The 21,888-nt window shown below is 50.7% G+C and overlaps 1 protein-coding gene across 1 annotated transcript; it reads left to right on the top strand.

Annotated features, from left to right (window-relative positions):
- The first annotated feature begins 12,978 nt into the window (after positions 1 to 12,978).
- Positions 12,979 to 14,572, top strand: PMAIP1 (phorbol-12-myristate-13-acetate-induced protein 1). The gene is made up of 2 exons (XM_064500060.1): positions 12,979 to 13,186; positions 13,651 to 14,572. Exons 1-2 carry the CDS (start codon positions 13,130 to 13,132, stop codon positions 13,759 to 13,761), a joined length of 168 nt encoding a protein of 55 aa, XP_064356130.1. The 5' UTR covers positions 12,979 to 13,129; the 3' UTR covers positions 13,762 to 14,572.
- Positions 14,573 to 21,888: the final 7,316 nt, after the last annotated feature.

Here is a 21,888-nt window from a genome sequence, read left to right as displayed (position 1 = left end):
CCAACTGTGAGGCTGTGGTTAGGCTAAAACTCCATGACACAACGGAGAACAGAAAGGATCAACAGTAAACAAAGAGTGACCTTACATCACACTATCTAGCAACGTAATCGCCAGCAGAGCATCTGACCCCAAATAAGGAGAAGTGGCTACTTCTCCAGTCTCTATAGGAGGGAGAGGGACAAAGATGTTGATTCCCGTAAGGGGTCCTGGGAAGCTTTTTGGCTTTTTTTCCCTTTATTTTCCCAGTTTTTGCATTTTGGGTCACTTTTAGAACATAATTTAATGGTCTTAGTTTGTTGGTACAATATTACATATGGGTTATACCACATTCTCTCTTCAACGTGCTGCCTCATCCCTCTGAGTTACCAAGCCCAGCCCCGAACGCTACAGACGTGGTCCATGGCAGACGAACTTTTTCTCTCCACTGGTCCCATCCACATCAGATTTGATGGCAGATTTCCCCACTAGCTGCTCATCTCTATGCTTCATCACCTGGAAATCAGTAAAAATTCTCACTGGCCTAAAACTTCTAAGATTTATCCTTTTAAAAGGACCCCTTCCACCTCCCTGTAGCCCACATTGTCAGCATTTGCCATGCTCTGGGCTAGTCTATACCTGAAATCAGGAATTCCTGATAATTCTCTGATAAGTAATCAGGCAAACAGTACAAAAATGGATCATAGGGAAGCCTCTTTTTCTCTTCTCCGTACCAGAGATTAACTGAACTGTGGAAACATCCATTAAGGCTAAAGCAAAGACAGGTAGAGGTACATGTTAATCGTGCTGGCTATTGGCTGACGTGCACTTTCAGACATGTAGTTTACTGTTGGACCATTTCCTCTATTTCTTTCAGTAAATATTAGATGTGTATAGCCCATAATTTCATAGGCAAGTTTTGATGACTACTTCCTCTTTTGCATAAAAGTTTTTCACAGTTTTGTTCTTAAACAGACTCTACCATCAGCTGGTTTTCTATGCGTACAGCCATAAATTAAAAAGATTAACCAGACATACCTTAGAAACCCAACAGACTTTCCTAGGTTTATTCCCGTAAATGTGCTTCAGCATTCCTGGATTTATAAAACGTAGTGCTATTGTCTAGCTCACATTTCTTGCAAATGATCCAAATAAAGAATGAGTCATATGACCAGAGTTAGTAGACAGAGGATTAGATGATGATTTAAGATCTACAATAACCAGTCTGCAGGTCAGTAACTCCTATGCAGAATTTAGCTGCACTGACAAGGAATTATGTAGAAGTCAAAAGTGTAAATAGATTCAGAAGAAAACATATTTGGAGGATTAAATACAATTAATTATATTTAATATGTATCCCTGAAGTATATCCTCTGAATCAGGGAATCCTTAATCTTCTAGATTGCCAGAAATTGGTAGGAGAAAAGAGGGGAAAGACTGCTTTATGCCTATCTTGTTTTTGATATTCTAAGCATCCTCTTTTTCAGGAATCCCATAACCATCACAAGAGGCAAGTTTCTGAGCTGACCCTGCCTGGCAATGCTTAATGCTTTGTGCTATGTAGATTCTCCCTCATGCCCAGAGCACAGGATCAAATCCTTTACAAGCACAGGAGAAAGTACTCACCCCACTGTCCTAGAGAACACAACAATCTTTCTATTACTGTTTTGCAGTTGAATTTTGTTTTTGCAAGAAAAGCCCAAATTCCTCTTGGATGCTCCACTCCTAATTATATTATTGCCAGATAATCCTAGACTCATATTAGGAATTTCCCTCAATCACTTTTATCATTGAGCGTGGCCTTATATCGATTATTGGTGGGGAAGGAAGAGCAGCCATATGCATCCAGCTGGAATGACCGTAGCTATTAAGAGAACAAGCATGAAAAAATCTCTCTCTTCACGGTAGAGTGCACTGCTCTGCTTCAGCAGCAGGCTGCACTGAACGCTTCCTCAAAAAAGACTTGTTACACACTGTAGCTGCATAGCAAACTCCCAGGTATACAGAGGAGAGATAAACAGAGAAAAAGAAATAGAAGATAGAAGATATCTGTAGGTACCACAGCTGCAACTCCTAGAAATTTTACTCTTACGAAATCTGTCATTCTCTTTTTGCTCTATGAACAACACATAATGTTCTGCTCCTGGGAAATGTCTGCAAACCACTAAGGCCTCTATTATCAAGGGACGTCACAGAATAACCTCCATTTCCTGACCACCAACTGCTTGATTTCTCAATTTGCCGCTATTTTAGATATATATAGAAGCTGAGTTTACAGCTTGTTGGCTTTGTAAGGTGCTATTCTAATGGGAGGATGTTAAAAGTAAGTGAAATAATAAAACTCTCACCTTAGAATGGATATAGTAAATTCCAATTAAGCATATTTACAATCTCTCTCTGCTCCTGCTCAATGAATCTGGCCAATGCACTAACAAAGGAGAACTAATACTTTTGCTTTTGTGTTATGAGGGAGGTTCTCACCAAGCTTTTCAGTCTAAATGTTACTTTTCCCGTATTTCTGGGAAAGAATGTGAATTTCCTTTAACCGCTGAACAGTATGAAGTGAAACATACTATTTTTGTGATTGCTCCAATTATGTTTTCCAACCAGTTCTATTATAAATGATCTAGGTAGATTAATAGTGTAATTTGATCAAACATCAATAAGTGACTAATAATATCAATTTAGTATCATTTGAGACCCTGGTCTCAAATATTTGACAACCAAGCATAAATAGACTACAACAAACTATAACAAGAAATAAATCAAAAAGAATAGTATGGCTATTTTCCACCCAGCCTGCTTACATACCAGTGTTTAATTTAAGGATGTGGTTGGTTGGACAGCACTTAAAAAGGGAAGAGACAAATGATTGCTTTAAACCCAGAGGCAACACAGAAAAACAAACGAAGGGAAAGCCTGGGACCTGGAAACAAATGAAATCACAAATAGGCATTGCAAAGAACATCTTGGGTAGCTAAAATGATTATCAGAGTTCCCAACAGCAGATTCAGTGTATTGTTTATTATGCATGCTGGCATTCTTTATGCTGCTTTGTCTTTGGGAGGAGAAATTAATAAATAGGTGTTCTAGAGAGTCACGTCTGTGTCTTTGAGGTTTCCCAGAATTGCAGGTCCAATTGTTCATTTGACTTACTGCCAGCCTGCCTCTGATTTTCCATATATAGTACCAAATATTTTTTTTTATTTGAGGTTTTTAAAACTTGCTAAGATATTCTACTTGTTATTTCTGTGGGTGCTGGCATTTCCTGCTTTTTGGCAACTGCTGAGATACCACAGAAAAGGTCTGTTTTCATGGAGATTCAGCCCTGAGCCAAAACTGAAATTTCCCATTATTTAGTTCTGCCCAAGCATCCAAACCTCTGTGGGCTTGCCTGATGTCTGGGTTTTCAGACTTCAGACCACGACTGACAGATTTATTGCCCGAATTCCCAGGCTGGCACCCAGAGGACGTCCTTGCCAGCTCTGCGTTGACGTCTGCGTGACACGGCCACCCCAGGCAGTGGGAAGCGTCAGGCCAGGGGAGCCACTGGCGGCAGTGGCTGCACCAGCAGCCTGGAGGCCAGCTCCTGCCCGGCCCGTGTGGTCAGGACCGTGGCCAAGGAGCTAAAGGGAGCTGTGGCTGAAGCCAAGGAGGGGCCTGACCGTCTCACCCCTGCCGTGGGACAGCTTCCGCCGTCCCCACGGTCTGTGACAACCCTCCTTGAGTGACAGGAAGGGGTTCTTCATCATCGGCGAGGAGGAGGAGGAGGCAGCAGCAACCTCAGGTCTCCTGGGGAACTCCAGGAGAGGCCAGCAAGGGAATGGGGCTGGAGGCCCATGGCCACAGGCCCCTTGCAGGCAGCCCGCAGCCTCACACTGCTTGGCCCTTCCCAGCCTGGGCATCCTCTGGGCACCAGGGACACTCGGGGCGGGGGGGTCACACCCCACAGGGCCACCATGGACACCCAGGGGGCATCAGGGACCCCCCAGGGTGTAAAATCCAGTAGTGTCATCAGAGACAACCTGGGGGGCTCGCCTCCCACCAAGTCACCAGGAACATCCTTGGGGTTGGTACCAGGGACATCCCGGGGGGGGGCTCGCCTCCCACCAAGTCACCAGGAACATCCTTGGGGTTGGTACCAGGGACATCCCGGGGGGGGGTTCACATCCCACCAAGTCACCAGGAACACCACAAGGCAGCAGCAGGGACATCCCAGGGGCTCACATCCCAACAAGTCACCAGGGACATCTCGGAAGCTCACATCCCACAGAGTCATCACTGGGACAGTGAGTCACATCCCACTGGGTCACCACAGGGCAGCAGTGGAAGCTTTTTCCTCAGTCATCCATGCCCACAGAACTGGGGTCCGGACACAGAAGTACCTTTTACACCTCATCAGTGGCCCACCACATGGACCACTCTCTTGACTCATGTCACGAGGTCCTGTTTTTGCGATGGTGCCCTGAGATGGACAACAACCACAGGGACAGTGCCCACAGGCTGGCCACCCTTCTGGGGAGCATTGCCTTCCAGTGGCCCAGTGCCCTCCAGCACAGCACAACGCCAGGGTGAAGGATGGCAGCTGCATAGCCACCATTAGCTGCACACCGGCCAGTTCACACATGGAGAAAAAGCACCTTCAAACCAGGCTGTTCCAGGAGGACTATCTTCCCTAGAAGGTTTTAGGCAGCCCAGCACCAATTTTCTTAGCAAATATAACTTTTAGGAGAGAAAGGCTCTTTGTATTATCTCCGTAAGTAAAACACAGTGGATATATCCATTTCTCTGCCTGGCCCAGAGACTTGGGATTCTCCCACTGTCTTTTTCTGTGTCCCTTTTGAAGGTCCTACTTCTCCTCTTTCACATGGTATTCACACTGCCTTTCCTTGCCCTCCACCCATGCTCTGTGCAGGCTGTGGGACCTTCCCTCTGCTGCCATAACCACAGACACAGCCCCAGCACACCAGCACACCAGCCACCAGATCTATGCCAGATCCCTGTCACCACTTGTCAATGAAATCACCCTGTGTTAAAAAAAAAAAAAAAAAAAAAAAAAAACCACAGAAAGAAAACCAGACTGATGTCCAGGACCTCCAGCTAGATAAAAGCAAAGGGTCCCTCCTGACTAGAGAACAGCTAAATATACCCCCACCCTAAAAACAGTATGTATGTCCAGGATGTACACCGAGCTCCTTGCGGATTGGCTGCCTGCACAGGCCTGGCCAGCTCCCCTGCCCAGCTTTATTCACCAAACCAAGCTGCTGGCACAGCTCCAGCTCAGCTGAGGGGATGATGCAATAGCGAAGAAAGGTGGCATCACTGCCACCAAGTACTGTGCAACCCAAAAATGGCTGCAGCACTACAGTCAAGTCTTAAACCTGCCTGCACGACGCAGCCCACACACTTCCTCACCACAACCCCCTGCGCATCCTCCCCCTCGGGCCTCTCCATCCCCACTTGCCTCACTCTTTCGCTCCTCTCCTGCACACGTGAAGTTGGAGGGGATGGCGACAGCCCTCCAGAGGGGCACGGCGAGTCCTCCTTCATGGGGCACACACAGCACTTAGACCTCAGGAGGGGGAGAGCGGGCAAGGGAGCAGCAGACACTGGGGCCTTCCCAAAGATCAGAGAGCTCAGAGAATAGACACAAGCTGAAAAACGCAAAAACACCATGTTGTTGTCAAGTGTAAAACCCTTTTCCTGTTTCCTCTATTTACTTCTCCTTTACACCCCTTGGAGCTGGCTGATACATCTGCACAGAGATCTCTGGTGAGGAAGAACATAGTGTCCTAAACCTTGAGGGGAGATTTTTTTTTCTATATTATTTTTGACTTGTTTGTTCTCACTCTTAATACCAAAGGTCATCCCAGTGGCTTTCTGTCTTCCACCAATAATCAGCGACACAGACTGGCACACCCACAGCCGAAGGGGGTTGGGGGGACACAGCACACGACTGCAGACACGCAGGGGAAGTTCGTCCCCATGTTTAGAAGCAGTGTGGAAGTAAAACACCGCGGCTTTAAATCTGATGCCAGTTTTGCTCTCCCTGATGTCATCTGAAAATGAAGCAGGATCTTGAACGTTGCGCTCATTTAGCAAAGGCGGAATTAGGATCTGGAGGATGAAGGCTGGTGGATCCACATGAAGCTGCTGCTCCATCGCATGAAGGCTGGTGGATCCACATGAAGCTGCTGCTCCATCGCAAGGGTCCCACTGCAGTCGAGAAGGTCACAGGGAGACAGTGGTTGGGAATGGCCTTTAGGTCATGATGGTGATAAATCAGCACCCAGGGAGGACAGCACTCTCCCATCAGCACCTCACTAGCTTATCCCACCACCGGAGCCAGCAAGTCCTCCTTTTCGCTGTGAGATGATCACATCTCTTGAGTAAACGTTGAGAGCCCCCAAAGGAGCACGCGTGGGCAGGAAGGGACAGGCCTGGATCCCGTCTGCGTGCCAGCCGTGCCACAAGGTTCTTGCTTCTGCCATCGGCCCGCAGCATCTGTCGATATTGCTGTAACCTTGTTGTCTAAATGGGGGGGTACCTGGAAGTGCTGATGTGCATCTTCTTGCAGCCCTTCCTGCAGCAAATCTGGGGGGAAGCTGTGTCTTTCCATCTCCCAGAAGGCTTTTGGTTTTCTTTCTGGTATAGAACTGGCAGCAAAAGTCATCTATCCTCCTTTCTTGGTGTATGTTTCTGGGTAAGAAAAATTAAACACAAAAGGAAATGAACTGTTTTAGAGTAATCAGAGGCAAAGCTTTAAAGTGAAATTACTTCACAACATAGGACACTGGCCAGCCCTTTGATACCAGCTCCACTGTAAGTCTAGTGATGAGCCTGGTGGTCCTTTGACTTCACAGTCTGTGGTCAAATTGCCAGCTTTCACCCATGTGTAATTTCAGCCTGCTCCACTTCCCAGCTAGCACAGCCTGCGCAGAGCGCGTTAGAGCTGGGGCACAGGGCAGACTTAGCACTGCCATGATGCAGCTGTGCAGACCCTGGCACGGAAAGCAGCACAGACCCTCCTGGTGCCAGGGCCTGTCCTGCTGGAGGCTGCTGGTGCCCACCAAAGCGCCCCGGAGCGGGTATATCCCGGCAATGTGTACGTGCACGCGTCGGGTAGGGGCACAGCCTGCTCCGCTACTCCTGCAAGCTCCTGATGTCTGGGCTGCGATGATCTAACCACAAGAGTCTTTGTGCTTTGTGACCCTTTTTTCTAAATGAAACCCAAGTAATATTCTCATTTTTACCTTGTTATAGTAAAGATATAGCCCCTAAATTCCAGACCAATCATGCCTCGTCTTTTATTCATGCAATTCACTGATGAATCAAATTGTTAAGGAGATTCTTTCTGATAATGCTGAACATACTCTGTCTTTTCCAAGTGTAGACTTCTAATCTTTACAGTTAATAAAATAGTTAAGCCCTCAAAATTTCAATGGAGGACGTTTCACAAAACATACTGCATTTAACTTTGATTTGATCCTTGTTTTCTGTTATTAATTCTGCTTTCCTCTTTCTCTAAGTTCCCCGGTTAAAATCTTTCCCACTTTAAATCTGCTTTGTGCAATTTATGGCACTGAGCGATTCTTTATCCAGTTGGAGATTATTCGAACAGGGCACTTCAGCCCAGAGAAAATGCTCAGAAAGGTCTGAAAAAATCTTCTAACCATGCAAAATTGCTTCTTTCACAGCAAAGAGCATTGCAAAGGCGCAGGGGAGCCTCTGAGGTGGTGAAGAGCTGTTTGGTGCCAGGCCGGGGTCGCAGCTCACCACGCCAGTGCCCAGCACAGTTCCTTCGGATTCGCTAACTCTGTTGGAGTTCGATGGCCCACGGCGAGTCCCTGATAGGGAGCCCTGCAGTTTGCTGGCTCAGCTACAATGGCATCAGCGGGCAAGGGAGCTGCCAGGTATCTCATACATGGGACTTCCCAATTTTCAATCCCACATATCCTTTGTCCACTACATACAAAAATTATGATTTAAACTGCAGGGGAGGCTGTAAGGAACTGGGGAAATAGGAGGGCCTGAGAAAGATCGGGCAGACGAGCATGCAATGATACGCACCGGATTGCAGAAGTGGAGTACATTCAGATCTACAGCAAAGGTAGCAAGATGGAAATATCCATAGTCACGATCTCTGGAAGGACTTGCACAGAAAAATGGCAGTGATGGTGCAGCTGTGTTAACAACATCCTCGGGGTTTGCAAAGACACCTACGCGCACCAAGAATTCTTCAGCAAACATTCCACCAGCCTGACAAACAGCAACCAATACCAGTATTTACTTTACTAATATCTACTTGTTCTGGATAGCAGTTGCAAAGACCAGCCTTTAGGAGAGTATTGTCATCTTCAAGAGTGCTCACACCCACCTAACAAATAACAGATTTTGCTCTCTGTTTTGCTAGGCCTTTTTAGCTCTTCAGAAAGCATTTCAGTGAGCACAGACTGGCTGAATAGAGATAGCTCTAAGGACTGAACAGGCACCTGTTTCAAGATCCAAAGGAAGAGACTTGATGCACAAGGGTGCTCATGTTGCTGACTGCTGTTTGCAATTTGCTGCTGGTTGTGTTGTGCCTCCAATAGACCCTGTCAGACCCAGGCTGGCCTTACATGGAGCCATCTTTAGTGTCTTTGGCTTTGGCTTTCACAGAAAATTTGGCACACCAGATAATCTGCCCCTGGCTAATCTAGAATTGATCATACAAGAACCTAAGGCCAGGAAAATTCAGTCAACTCAGTTTTCTCACAGCTACCTCCCCCCCCCGATTAAAGAGCACACGGTCAGTGCAAACTCGCTCACACTCCAGACACATCAAGGAGGGGCTCTGGCATACAAGCACATCCTGAACCAAACACTATTAGTGTCAACAGGAAAGCTGCGCCGGCTTTGGTGGGGACCAGATCAGGTACATGTGAGTAATCTTTCAGGAGGCTTTTGCAGACAGGAAAATAAGTAACACTGCTTGCATGGCACGCAGGTGGTCCACAGAGGAAAAGACTCAACGGGCATTTACCCATCCCATCAGTGATGAAACACTGCAATATATGACCAGGCCATGAAGTTCATCTTTTACTAGGAAAATTATATGATTAAGCTTTCAGAGGAAGCAGGCTAGAGAAAACAGCTCAGGAGGGAGAGTCTAAGAATTGGTGGTAAAGCCTTTAGGTAATATTTAAACAGCAGATAAGACCTGCGCAAGTGGAGAGGGTCCATCCGAGCAGCAGGCAAGCAGGAGTCCTCCCTGGTTTCTTTACCTGTCTTGCGCTGAATCGCACCAGCAATTTAAAGCAGAACTAGCTACAGTTGTTCACGTAACTATTTAAACCTGCATTAACCCCTTCCCTCACCATAGTGGAAATATTGGGAATTCGGCAGTGGCTGCTGTAGGCCAAAGCTTTGCTTCAGTTACTGCAGGAAAACTGCTAACACAGAGCAAAGCCATTTCCTTGAAAAGTGAAGCCGAGACTAATGCTTAAGGATTTGTGGAGCTTTACTTGCAGCAGTGAAAGATCCCTGGATGAATGGCACCAGAGAAGAGCAAACAGTTAGAAAAGTCAGGCTGATCTAAGCAGTGACAAAAAGCAAGCGCGCCTGCCGAGGCCGGCACGCAGCCGGGGCAGCTCCCATCGCCGGGCTCAGCGCAGCCGCGCCCTGCCTTGCTTTCCCGACACAACCTTTAGTCCGCGCTTACTGCAAGAGACCTTCGTTTCCTGCTAGTGCGTTCGGATTCGGGAGGATCGACAGGCACCACCGACTCTGCGGTGCGCAGAAATGGGAAAAGGGAGCGAGGGAAACAGTTCCTCAGTCAGCACAAAGCTGCCAATGCCAGACGCCGTTCGGAAGAGCAGAGAAAGACTTCCATTAATGAAACAGCGGTGATTTATTCAAAATCTTATAGGGAGACACAAAAATAGCTTGAAGCTGATTCAGCACAAATAACTGAGTTCGGGGGGGGGGGGGGGTTAGTTTCCTTTCTCTCTTACTCTCAATTTCGTTTCTGTCCCATTCGGTTTCCTTTCAACCCGCCTGCCGCCTCACCTTAGTCATACTGAAAGCCAGTCACATGCTTCAGTAAGACGTTCCTACTGCGAACACATTTGCCAGGGCCCTGGGAAAGCTGTGGTCTGTCTTCTCAAGTTGGTTCTCTCTCCCCAGCTGTGCAATTTTGCTAACTTTAAATGACACCGCACAAAAACAAACCGGGAGGAGGGAATCACATCTGGCGGTTCCTTGTATTTCCATTTTTGAAGGCTGGTTTTCCTCGGTGGAACCCGTTTTACCCGTCCCGATGTAAGAACGACGGCATCCAGGTGAGGACACCACCACGAGATGCCCGTGCCCTGCCTGCGCTCCTGCCCTCCTGCATTTTCTCAGCAGCGGCTATGCCCGCCGGGGTCCCGAGACCCCGCTGCCGCCCGGCTCAGCGAAGCCAAGGCAAGAAGCAGCTTTTGTGGCTCCTCTGGTGCAGCAGCTTCCCGGAGGCCTGTGTTTCCCACAGCCACGCTGGTTTGTTTAAGGGAACTGAAACCAAAAGCCTCAGGGCTCATCGGCTGCCTGAAACCACAAGGGGCTTCGTTTGCTCTGCCCTTGCTGCGACATGCCATAATCAGTGCTGCTCCTGTCAAGCAGCCTTCCTCCTGCAGCTTCCCCCAGGGAGGAGGGCCAGATCCGGAGCTGGTGCAAGTAGCTCCACCCCAAGCACGGGGCTGCTGCCTTGCACCGCCGCGCTCGCGGCTCCCGCCGCAGCAGTAGGGTGGCACCCAGCCAGAGGTGAGCATTTCAGTCATGCCGGCTCAGAGACAGGTCTATTAACCGCATTTTGCACGCCAAAGCCCCCCCCTCCCGCCCCACTCTTATTCTCCTATCACTTTTTGTTTAGAATAAAATCAAGCAATAACCTGCAGCTCCACCTGCCCACTAGTTTGTGCCAAGCTGCCCTAGGATGGAAGGCGTCTCCTCTCCCATGTGTGCCCAAAAGAAGGGCCCATCTCCTGGCGTTGCTGCAGCAATATAGGGAGAAGCTCTATATTTAAAGCCTATATTTAAAGCTCAGCCTCCTTCTCAGTGAGGAACTGTTGCTAAGCAGAACACGATCAAGGTTCATTTCGTTTTCCACCTCACTGGAGTGGAGTCACTTAAATATGCTGCCTATTAGCTCTGTCTATGAATTTACCGAGGAGACAAGCCCCAGATTTCCTCTGCGTCTGCCTAGATGAGCAAAATAACCGGTTCTGCTTTCCCAGCACCGTCCCACGTGGCAGCTCGGGTGCTGGGGTAACAGCGAGGGAGCAGCGGGAAGCATGGAGGTGATAGCCTGGGGGATCGGTGGAGCCAGGTCGGACCCAGCACCGCCGCGTCTCCGGCTCGGTCCCAGCGCTGCGCTCGGACCGCTCCTGCTGCAGCACCAACACCGCCCTGGAACGGGGAGAGAAAATGTACCACGTGCTGGGAATGTGCCAACCTGCCCTACCAGCCTACGGCAGCACCTGGGGTAAGCGCAGGTAAGGGGGAAGGAGGAGACACCACAGCTAACGCCCCTTCATCCTGGCTGCGCCTCTCCTGCTTGCTTCCCCCTTCACAGGGAGGAAGACGCAGGTGCACAGCAGTGCAACAGGCCGGAGTTTCCCTCTTCCCTGCGCCGTGGGCACCGTGGCACATACGGGGCACACGGGGGTCTCAGGAAACACCCTGGCCTCCCAGCACCAGCGTCCCAGAGGAGCTGCAGTGATTTACAGAGCAGCCCTCAGGCTTCCCTCAGCCCACGTTACTGCTGCGAGATGATACAGCCCTGAGCATCGTGTGCTCCAGACCGTAAGGACACATCCCCAGCGAGGGAAGCGACACGTCATCCGGGCTGGCTGACATGCTCCCGAGTTGTTTATCAGGCTTCCCGCCTTCGGAAACCCGACGGACCTGTTATGAAGAAACACTTTCTTATGTAACAGGCTAAAGGGCAGCTGCCGCTAAGCAGGCCTGCTTTAGAAACAAGGGTGTTCACACGTGCTTACAGCTGGAAAAGGAGCCCAAAGAAATCAAGTCAAGGAAACAACCCCTTCATCGCTCTTGGCGTAAAACCCGTACCCGTACAGGGTCGTTTGCTTGAACCGTCCAAGATGCACTAGAGGCTCCCGCTTCAGGTGCTCCGACACCTGGGCACCAGGTCGCACCACAGCGCACACATGCCGCGGGACACCAGCATCCCTCCGCGCTCCGCCCACAGCCTGCTGCCCGTGAGCTGCCATTTCGCAAGAATAACTACAACAGACCCATGTAGCCGTGAGCCTTTATTAGGAAGTCTCGCCGTGAGAAGCCACCAGGCTCAGCGCTTGCACCCCACGCTGCGGTGGCACCCCAGCAGCAGTACATGCGTTGCAGACGGGTGCTGGACAGCCCATCTCTTGAGGTGGGCCGAAATAAAGGCTGCCACGCGCCGTCCTGCCGTGGCCTGAGGACAGGCTGTTTTGGCCACAGGGCACCGCGGGGCTGCAGCCTCGACGGGGCGAGCAGGGCGCTCGGCGGGGCTTCCTCCTTCCCACACGCCAGCCTTGTCTCACGGGAAAGGCTGACCGGGCCCAGGGCCTTTTGCAAGGTCATCAAAGCGGTTTTGGAGATTGACTGTGCAGTGAGTGAAATCGCGGCCCTGTTTCAGCAGGTCTGTGCTTGTTTCCAACCCGACTGGGAGCTTGCCCTGGACTGGACGTACACACGCACGACAGGGCTGCTGAGCCGAGCCGCCGAGCGCCGCCTCTTTCCGACACTCTTTCCAGCGCGGTGACCGACTGCGGGAGACAGAGGCCCGCTCGGCTTTGCGCGACAGCCACGCCGGCATCGCCGCGGGCAGCAACGCGGTGCAGTGACGGGCGGCGCGGCCTTGGCGCCCGCCCGCCCCGTCCCGCCGCCCCGGGCCGCCCGCGGCGCGCGCCGACACGCCGCCACTCGCCGCCCCGCGCCGCGCGCTCATTGGGGGAGGGCAGGGGGCGGGATTCCCCCACCGCCGCCGCACGTCACCGCCGCGGGGAAACCCCCGCCGCCGCCTCCTCCTCTTAGGCGCGCGCCGGCTCGCGCCGCCCTCATTCGCGCGCCAGCCCGCGCCGCGCCGCGCCGTACCGTACAGCCCCGAGCCGCGCCGCACCGCGCCGCCGGCATGATGCCCGCCAGGACCGTGCGCAAGAGCGCGCCGCCCGCCACCCCGGCAGGTACGGCGGGGGGGTCCTCGGGGGAGGGGAGGGGAGGGGAGGGGAGGGGAAGGGAGGGGAGGGGGGTCTCCGCCGCGCCGCCGCCCCGACCGCGCTCCAGCACCGGGGCCGCGGCCAGCGCCCGCGGCCTGGGGGCAGCGCGGGGCAGGGCGCCCCGGGGGGCCCCGGCGGCAGGGGGAGAACAGGGTCCAACCGGGGGGGAGGGATTCTTAATTTTGAAAAATTGCTAGGAGACAATTTTAAAAATTGCTGTAAAAATTCAAACCTAGAAAAGATCTCCTCTAGAATAAAAATTATATATATATAAAAAAAGAGTTTTGCTGAAATTACCGGCCCCTGTAAGAAATTGAACCCAGAGGAGATGCCTTCTAGAATAAAAACTCTTAAAAAATACCAGAGGCTCCTGGAGTCGCGGCACGGGCGCGGGACGCTGCCGGCGCTGAGGGCTTGTGTCTCGTGCTTTGCAGAGCAGGAAGCGGTGGCCGAGTGCGCCGTGCAGCTGCGCCGCATCGGGGACAAGTGGAACCTGCGCCAGAAGATCCTCAACCTTCTCGCGAAGCTGTTCTGCCCGGAGACGTGAGCGGCGGCGCGGGGAAGCTGGCGAGACCTGGCCTCGCGCCTTTGCAACGAGAGACTTCACTTACGCCGGGGAGATGGAGCAAATCCCGTTGCGTTTCGCTGCCTGCAGCCGCTGAATGAAGGCCATCAAAATGTGATTTCTTTGGACCATGCTACAGCTATCCCAGGGATACACAGCTATTTGGGAATGCCGGGTGGAAACCGAGGTCAGGCCACGCGGAGCTCCTGACCCTGCGGTCGCCCGCGCTGCCGTCGGGGCCGCGGCACCTCCGGAGCAAGCCAAACCCGTCCGTCTCTTGGGTGACAGGATCCCGTAACGCGGTGCGAAAGCCGGCTGCCTCGTTTCCAACTGTTCTTCTTTCCTAAAGCATCGATTCTGCTGGACAGGGATCTGGTGTTGGGATTATCTCACTCATTAAATTAAAACTTTTTTTTTACTGAAAGGTTATTTGTTATAGGATGTTGCTTCACTGACTAATAATTATGATTCTGTGAATTAACAAGATGTTGCATAATTCTAGTCTATATTATATTTTATATATATGTGTGTATATATATTTACATATATTATATATATATATATATATATATATATATGCACCCCACTTGCATGAGATAAGTATTTCATGGAACTATTAATCGGCTGTTATATGTTTAGCCTCAAAAAGTAGTATGAAGAACTGTTCAAATCATGACAAAAATACATCCTATTAACTAAAAGAAAGTGTAATGCTTTCTGATAATAAAGGAAATACTTAGTGCATCACTGAGTGAAGCATACTTTAGTATATCATTAAATATGAAAAGGGATATAGATAAGTATATATTACACAGAGAAATACAGGTATTGAGGTATGTGCATTTGGTGAAAGGATTCTTTCAATATTAAAGAGAATTTCTTGAGAACAATACAGTAGTGCAGTGTATTTTTATAAGTAACAGTAACTTATCTATAGAAGTGGATGTTAAGGTTAAATCTGAGGTTTTTCTTGAGAACATTATTTTTTTCAAAGAAAGCAACTACCTCTCTTTAAAGAAATAATGTCAACGAAAGTGAATGTTAGTGCAAGAAAGTAACCTTGGATTCCTGAATGTGCAATGATACTTTTAGGTGGAAGCTTTTCCCTTATACTTTATTTCTGTTTCATTTCATGGCAGCTTCATTTCGGTTCTGGAAGGGAGAAGCTGCTGTAATTCATCCAGTGGATGGCAATGTGTTGTGCGTGTCTCACCGAAGGGCTGCACTGGGCTGGCTTTGAGGGAGCTGCTGCAACGCTGGCTTGGCTGGCAGCAGGGCAAACAGCAGCGCTGCTGGTCACGAATGTCAGACGGGACCTTGAACAGTATTCTTCAGGGGTGTAAACTAGCAAGAAAATGGCTGTGCCTGAACATGTTTTGTAATTGCCTTTGAGTCAGTATGCAGACATATGCAAAATAACCATCTCTTTTAGGAGATGTAACAGGAAGAGTAATTTGAAGTCATATTCTTGCTTCTCTTACTACTCTCTGCTTTGGCATATAAATACTTTTGCATTTGATAGGGGTGCGTATTTGTACCTTTTGAATCCTGGGTCAGTTCAAATTACATTCCTGCCCAGTGAATTCTCGTTTACATTTATAATGAATTTTTCAGTTAGTTCTTCTGAATCTGTCTTTGCAAAATTGTCATTACTTAGCTCTTTAAACTCCATCACGACTGACTATGGGACTATTACTTGTTGACACTGATTTTGCTTAGCAGAAGGTGACTGACTTTGTCTCCTTGCTGTATATAGGGCTTAACCCAGTTCCAGTGACACTACTGGGAGCTTTGCCGTTTGCTTGAACCAGAGGCCAGTTCCTCCCTCCTCTAAGCCAGCTAATGCCTCCTCAGTGAGAACATACTGTTTCAAGAATAATTGTTATTCGTCTTAGCACTGCAAAGTAACATGTTTTGCTGACATGTACAGAAGTCATTTTTTCAGATATTAAAAAGTAAATGCAAAGAGTTTCTGTTAGGCCAAACACCAGCTTCCAGGCCAGCTCCGCGTGCGACTTAGCACAGCTGTTGGTTAAGGAAGTCCTGAACTTACCCGAAGGGCTCCTGGTGCAGCCCCTGGGCTTGGTGGAGTCCCAGAGTCCTTACTAAGCCCTCAGGAAGCTAAACAGTGATTAGCCTGACTGGGACTCTCAGGAAAATAAAGCATTAATATTCACATTAATAACTGAACTGTATTTGAATAAAAGTGTTCTGCTCAATGTGTGCTGCTTTAAAATCCAATAGCAAGCTTGGTGTGAGGCTCCTAGAGCCCAACCACTATTTCAAGCTGTAGCAGGCATGAATGTTATGAAACTTTGGGGGGTGCGTTATCCTCAAGATGTCTGAGTTGAGCAGTTCTGCAGTATTTTTTTGTCTAGATCCGTAATGACTATTTATTTTTCATGAAATGTTTTTATGTTTCTCATTCACCGTGAGCTTGGGAAAAAGACCTAGATCCCAGTGACCAATGCCAGCATAAGAGCAAGAGCTTGATGTCTTGCCTAGGCACTGAGACCTTGTGTTACTTCTCCAAGTGATCTGCTGTATGATTGTATCAGCATGAGCTTGTTTTCCTGAAGGCCTATTTTGGATACAGGCTGGATGTTTCAGTGTATGCTGCATGCATGTATGTCTTGAATTCTTGTTGAGATAATAAATATGATGTGCTAGCAAAGAAAATGAGTCAACGTTTTTATAGCTCTGTTTTCTGAGGATTCTGAATGAGTGATCATATTATACAAATTCCTTCCAAATACTTAGAAGACACACATTAAGGCATCAGGAGACTGCCAGTATATTTACATGGGGAGATTAGGGTTTTCCCGGAACTTCAAAACGGGAAAACAATTTGCCTGTTTTAATATTTTCTAGCAGCTACTGCCCCCAAAATAGTTCGGTGGTGTCAGGGGCACCGTTAGCTTTACCGGAGGCGTTGCAGTTTTGAGGAAGAGAATCTTTGGGCAATGATGATGGCTACATGTTCATGTTAAAGTTTTAGTCTTGGATGCAGGCAGAAGGGAATACAGAGAGTTTTGCCAAGGTCAGATTTTGGCTTTCTCCAAAGAGTTTAGAAGCTAGAGTTTTGGCAGGGGAGAAATTGTTCTACTCACCAAGAGGGAGTAGCAGAGGGATGCTGCGGAGATTACTCTTGCTCCCTAAAGTCAGGCTCTGAGGACGTGTCCATGGAGAGGAGAGCCTGAGATCATCGCTGGCTGCCCCGTGCACTGCCAGAGGTTTTCCCGGGACTTGGTGGCTGCTTCTCCCCGGTGTCAACGGCAGGCAGCAGCATGCCGGGGGGGACGTGCTCCCAGCGTACGGAGGGCTGAAAGCTTCCTTGTCAAAGGCTCTGGTTTTCAGTAGATGCAAAAAAAATCAGAGCAAAGCAAGTCCCTGTCCCTTCCCAGTTAGCCACCAGTGGAGGTTTGAGGAATGTCCCTTCGGGGGGCACCAGTAAAGAAGTCCAGAGGAGGCCCACCAACCTGGTGCCAAGGGCCACTGTGGCTGCATTTTTTCACAGCCCCAGTAGGAAACAAATCACAACACACAGTCTCATCAGCCTTGCAAAGACATCCAGAGACCCCCCTGCCCACCGCCCCGCGGAGCCTAGCATGGTGCGGTGGCCGGCTCCTCCCCGCAGGGCAGGGCAGCAACATCTCCCAACTGTGCCCAGGCTTTTCTGCCCAAAGGAGCCTGACTCACCCGCAAGCACCTGACACCAAAACAGCAGAGCAAACCAACCTGGCGAAGCAAACCGCCGGGCTTCCCACCCCGGAGCGCTTGCCACTAGCCGCGGGCGCCCGCAACGCCGACAAGCGCAGGGCCGTCACGGCCAGGCTGCGGGCGCTGGGGCGAAAACCCGCCCGGCCCCGGCCGCCAGCTCACAGCCTCGCACCCGAGACAGGGCGCGCGACAAGCATTTCCTTAAATAAATTGCTAGACAACAGACAACAAGCCCCCTCCCATTCCCTGCAGGATGTTTTTCTTTTTTTAAGTCAACCGAAAAGCAGCGTCTCACATGCTGCTGACTATTTTTAGCACGTACAGCTGAAAGGGACTGATTTGCCTACTGTGACGCCAGAGGCTCGAGGGCATGATGTGCATCTGGAGGGACCCGAGGCTGCTGGACAGGAAAGGCTCGGGGATATGACGTGACGTCTGTCCGTCTGGCAGGGCTTTCCATGGTGTAGGTGACTGTCTGAGGGCTTTACTGTCGGTGAGCAATATTCCTGACAGCCAGTACAGCTGAAAACAAGGGGCTGCGATGCATCATTGTACGGTCTGGGCGATGCTGAAGAAAGCAGGTGCAGGCAGGCTGTGGCCCTTCGCACGCACAGCCTCTTTGCAGTGCAAAGCTGACCAGACCAGACTCCTCCAAAAGCACCGGAGCAAACTTCACGAATCCCTTCAGCAGCAGAAAAGATCCCATAAAATAAAGTGCAGTAACCCCAAATAATTAGTTGTATTTGTGTCATTTGATCTTAACAGCCATCGGCTGTCCTGAGCGGATCTTGCCTTACGTGCTGAGGAAAGCTGCCGTCACATGGGTGTCACCAGCAGGTCCCTCTCGAGGACACTGCATGGTCGAGGAGGGCTTTGGCGTTGCTCCCTGCGCGTGTGAAGGGATGGAGGGAGCACTACTCGTCTCTGCTCCTCCAGCTCTCCTGCGCCGCTTTCCCGGGCCAAGGCACCGACCTCCAGGAGACAGCCCAGCTCCTAAGTCTTCAAAGAAAACGGTTCCCTTTAATGACACTGTGTCTAAGGCAGATGAACGGGCTGCAGAGGTCCCGTTTGGAGATGAACCTCCCCCTGGCTTCATGCAGGGAGCAGAGCAGGGTGCAGGTGTCCGGAGCTACCGCCACGACCGCCCGGGGAGCACTGGGCAGAGCTCTGCCACACTCATCGCAGCACTTCTGGGGCATTCCAGGTTTCGTCTGTGCTAGGGCGCTCTGCCCAGCTCGAGGTGCCCCGTTTGCACCTCCTGCCTCAGCTCTGAGCGCAGGATCAGACCCAAGACCGCGGCTGCCTTGTGCCCTGCAGCCTGTGGGAGGTCGGGGAGGGGACTTCTCCTCTCGCACCTACTTGTGCCCCGGCAAGGGAGGCGACCGAGCTGCGACAGAGGCGCTGAGCCGCGCGAACGCCGGGTCCCTGCCACCCCAGCCGCAGCAGCCGAGGGGTGGGTGGCCCCGGGCTGCCCTCGGCACGGCTGCCGCAGGCCCCACGCACGGGGAGCCGTGGCGTGAGGCTGGAAAACAAAGCAAAGCCGGAGCAATTTCGGGTTGGCTTGTTTGCTCAGAGCCATCATATCAGACTGATTCAGCCTCACGCTGAGGTGAGGCCAGCCCATACGCGGCTGTAAACCGAAAGGCAGAAAGGTTCTGTTTTTATTATTGGTTCACTTCAGAAATACCTCGACTGCTGAAAAACATCCTTGGCGTCAGAGCTTGGCATGCTGTGTGATGGAAGGGCGAGCTTTATTTCAGCAGGGCACGGGTATTTGCACCAAGAAGGTTTTTTCTTATGATCATTTAAAGGGATTGAAAAAAAAAGAAGAAAAATCCTCAGAAATCATTTCAATAATGACTAGCTTGGGAAATCTTTTAGCTGATTCAAGTGCTTTGAGGAACACACAGCTACACAGAGAATAGGAAGGCTTGGCTGGCTTTCCTGGTAACCGTGAAGCCTGAAGCAGGTGAAGAAGACATCTCGCAAAGGGCAGGCGATGACAGCACTTCTTGAAAAGGAGAAATGACACAGCCTCCCCTGCCAGAAGCAGCAGGGATCAGCCTGCGGTAACGCAGCATTGCTCGCTGCCAGGGCAGCTGGGCACTGGCCAGAGGTGCTGCCAGAGCGCTTACGCTGCCTACTGCCTGGGAAGGAGGAGAAGCAGCACACTCCTGCACCGAGCTTGCAGGTTCTCAGCCCAGGGCAGAGAGAGGCCAGGGAGCCTGCAGCGGTGGCGCGGAGCACGGTTCACCCGCTCGCGGCCCCTGGCTATGCCCCGGGCACCAGGAAGCGGCATGTGGGGCCGGCGCCCGGGGACACGTGCTTCCCCTTGCCGGCAATCACACGCTCCCCGCGCGTCACTTCCCCGTTTGCATGCAAGCATCGCTGCCCGGCTGCAACACACCCTCTCCCCTTTCCTCCTGCTGAGCACGGATATTCCCTGCAGGGGCTCTCCTCCACATCACCCTCGTGCAAGGATGCAGACGGCGACATTTAGCATTTGGTCAAGTTCAGCAATACGATAAATTTGAAATATAGAAGAGAAATTTTTATGAGTTCTATCAGTATCAGAGACACACGGGCCATTTTTGGGCTTAAGTCAGACTGAGAGATGCTAACAGGAAACAGAATAGCAGGAAAGACAGCAAAAATGACAAGTAACTGGGATTTTTTTGCATTGAATCACAAACTTGATCACAAATAATAAAGTAGGTATTGCCACTTCTCTTATTTAGATATCAGGAATAAAAGGAGCCACGTCCGAAACTGCAAACTTCTCCTGCCTTTAGTGCCACGTTCCCCATCTACAGAAGCTCCGAGGTCTTCAGAAAATGCCTGCTCTCTGAAATGCATCCGTGGTAGGAAGCACACAGTCCCTAAGACACTGGCTTACAAATGTGATTTTCTACTGCTTTTGGATGTCTTAGTGCATAAACAATGTCATATGCACTAATCCATTTATGGATTAAATCCATTACTTTATCTGTATTTTCATTTAGGCACCGTCTGGGGCAATTAAGATTTGAATTAAAGGCTTTCAAGACTGATCTTGTAAAAGCAACTCTTCTCTGACGCTTGAACTCTGTCCATCTCCCGCTCATGTCACGTGTTAGGAGAAAGCCAGAGAAGGATAGACAGGAGGACAGATATACGGAGGAGTCAGGGGAAAGAAGAGAGAGAAAGAGAGACCAGGCAGTCCCAGCACTCAGCGTAGCAGGGAAGAGGGGAAAGTAGAGGAGACCTTCATGACAAAAATGCCTTTTTTCCTCTTTGCCATGCAAGGAAGGTGTTACCACGCAGCCCACAGGAGATGCAGAACTCCTGCAGGGGAGACACGCTAGGGCCAAAAATCATCCGAGTCCCCTCTGCTCCGTGTCTCATTGCACCCGGCACAAGTGGGCTGCTGCTCTCCCGCAGCTTTGCCCTCCACCCTGACATCCCCTTCTCATATCACTGGGTTTTCTTCTTATTGGGTATTTTACACCTTGCACAATCTCTTCTATAAACCCCATGGGGCAGGATCAGATTCCACCCTGCGTCGGCTCCGAGGCACTGCCAAACGCCACACGCTCAATATCGCCTTTCATCGTAGCTGTTTGCAAAGGAGAGGGCACTGGGAAAAGGGAGCTCGGTGCAGATGGGGGATTGGGAGACTGCAGAGCTCCTCCTTTCCCCTTCCAGCCTGAGAGAGGGGCACGGCAGCGCGGGGAACACCGCAGGTGGCCTCCTCGCCTCGTGATCTGCCCCAGTGCGGGGTGATTCATCTGAAGAGCTGGGACTTCTCCCTCCTCACGTGACATGTACTCACTCATGCCCTGGGCGCGCAGGACTGAAAGCAAATGGGCACAGCCTGCTGTCATGCCACCATCTCCAGCAGCATCCTTGCCGGAGAGGAGTGGGGGGAGATATCCTCCATGCTCCTTTGAGGAACCAGCCCAGGGACCAGATAGCCACATGAGGCTAGTGCCCTCCGCGCCAACAACATGGGAAAGCCAAAGTCTTCCCCACCTAATAACAGCCCAACCACCCTTTTCTGGTGGCACATTGCACCTGAGGAACCTGTATGGTTCCCCTGCTCTGCAACCCACAAAACATCCCGATAAACCTGGTCTCCTGCCAGAAAGTGCTTGGGGCACGCTGGCAGCAGAGACTCCTGGTTTGAGGCAACTGGAGTGATTGGCTGCAAAGCCACTTTGCACATTTCTAAAGCAAGTGAAGGACCTTCCCATCTCACTCTTCTCCAGGTCTTATGGCCCATCAGCAGGTCTGCCATGGACTCATGCGCTGCTCTGCCCACCAGTGTGCACTGTCTGGAAAGCAACCTGGTCTTCGAGGTTCGGAAGTCACAGGGAGGAGAGATGTGGGCTAACGCCGTGCGCCCTGCGA

The sequence above is a fragment of the Dromaius novaehollandiae genome, chromosome W (assembly GCF_036370855.1).
Source record: "Dromaius novaehollandiae isolate bDroNov1 chromosome W, bDroNov1.hap1, whole genome shotgun sequence".
Taxonomy (NCBI): Eukaryota; Metazoa; Chordata; class Aves; order Casuariiformes; family Dromaiidae; genus Dromaius; species Dromaius novaehollandiae.
Note: the sequence above shows the minus strand (reverse complement) of the source record. Positions and strands in the feature narration are given on the sequence as shown.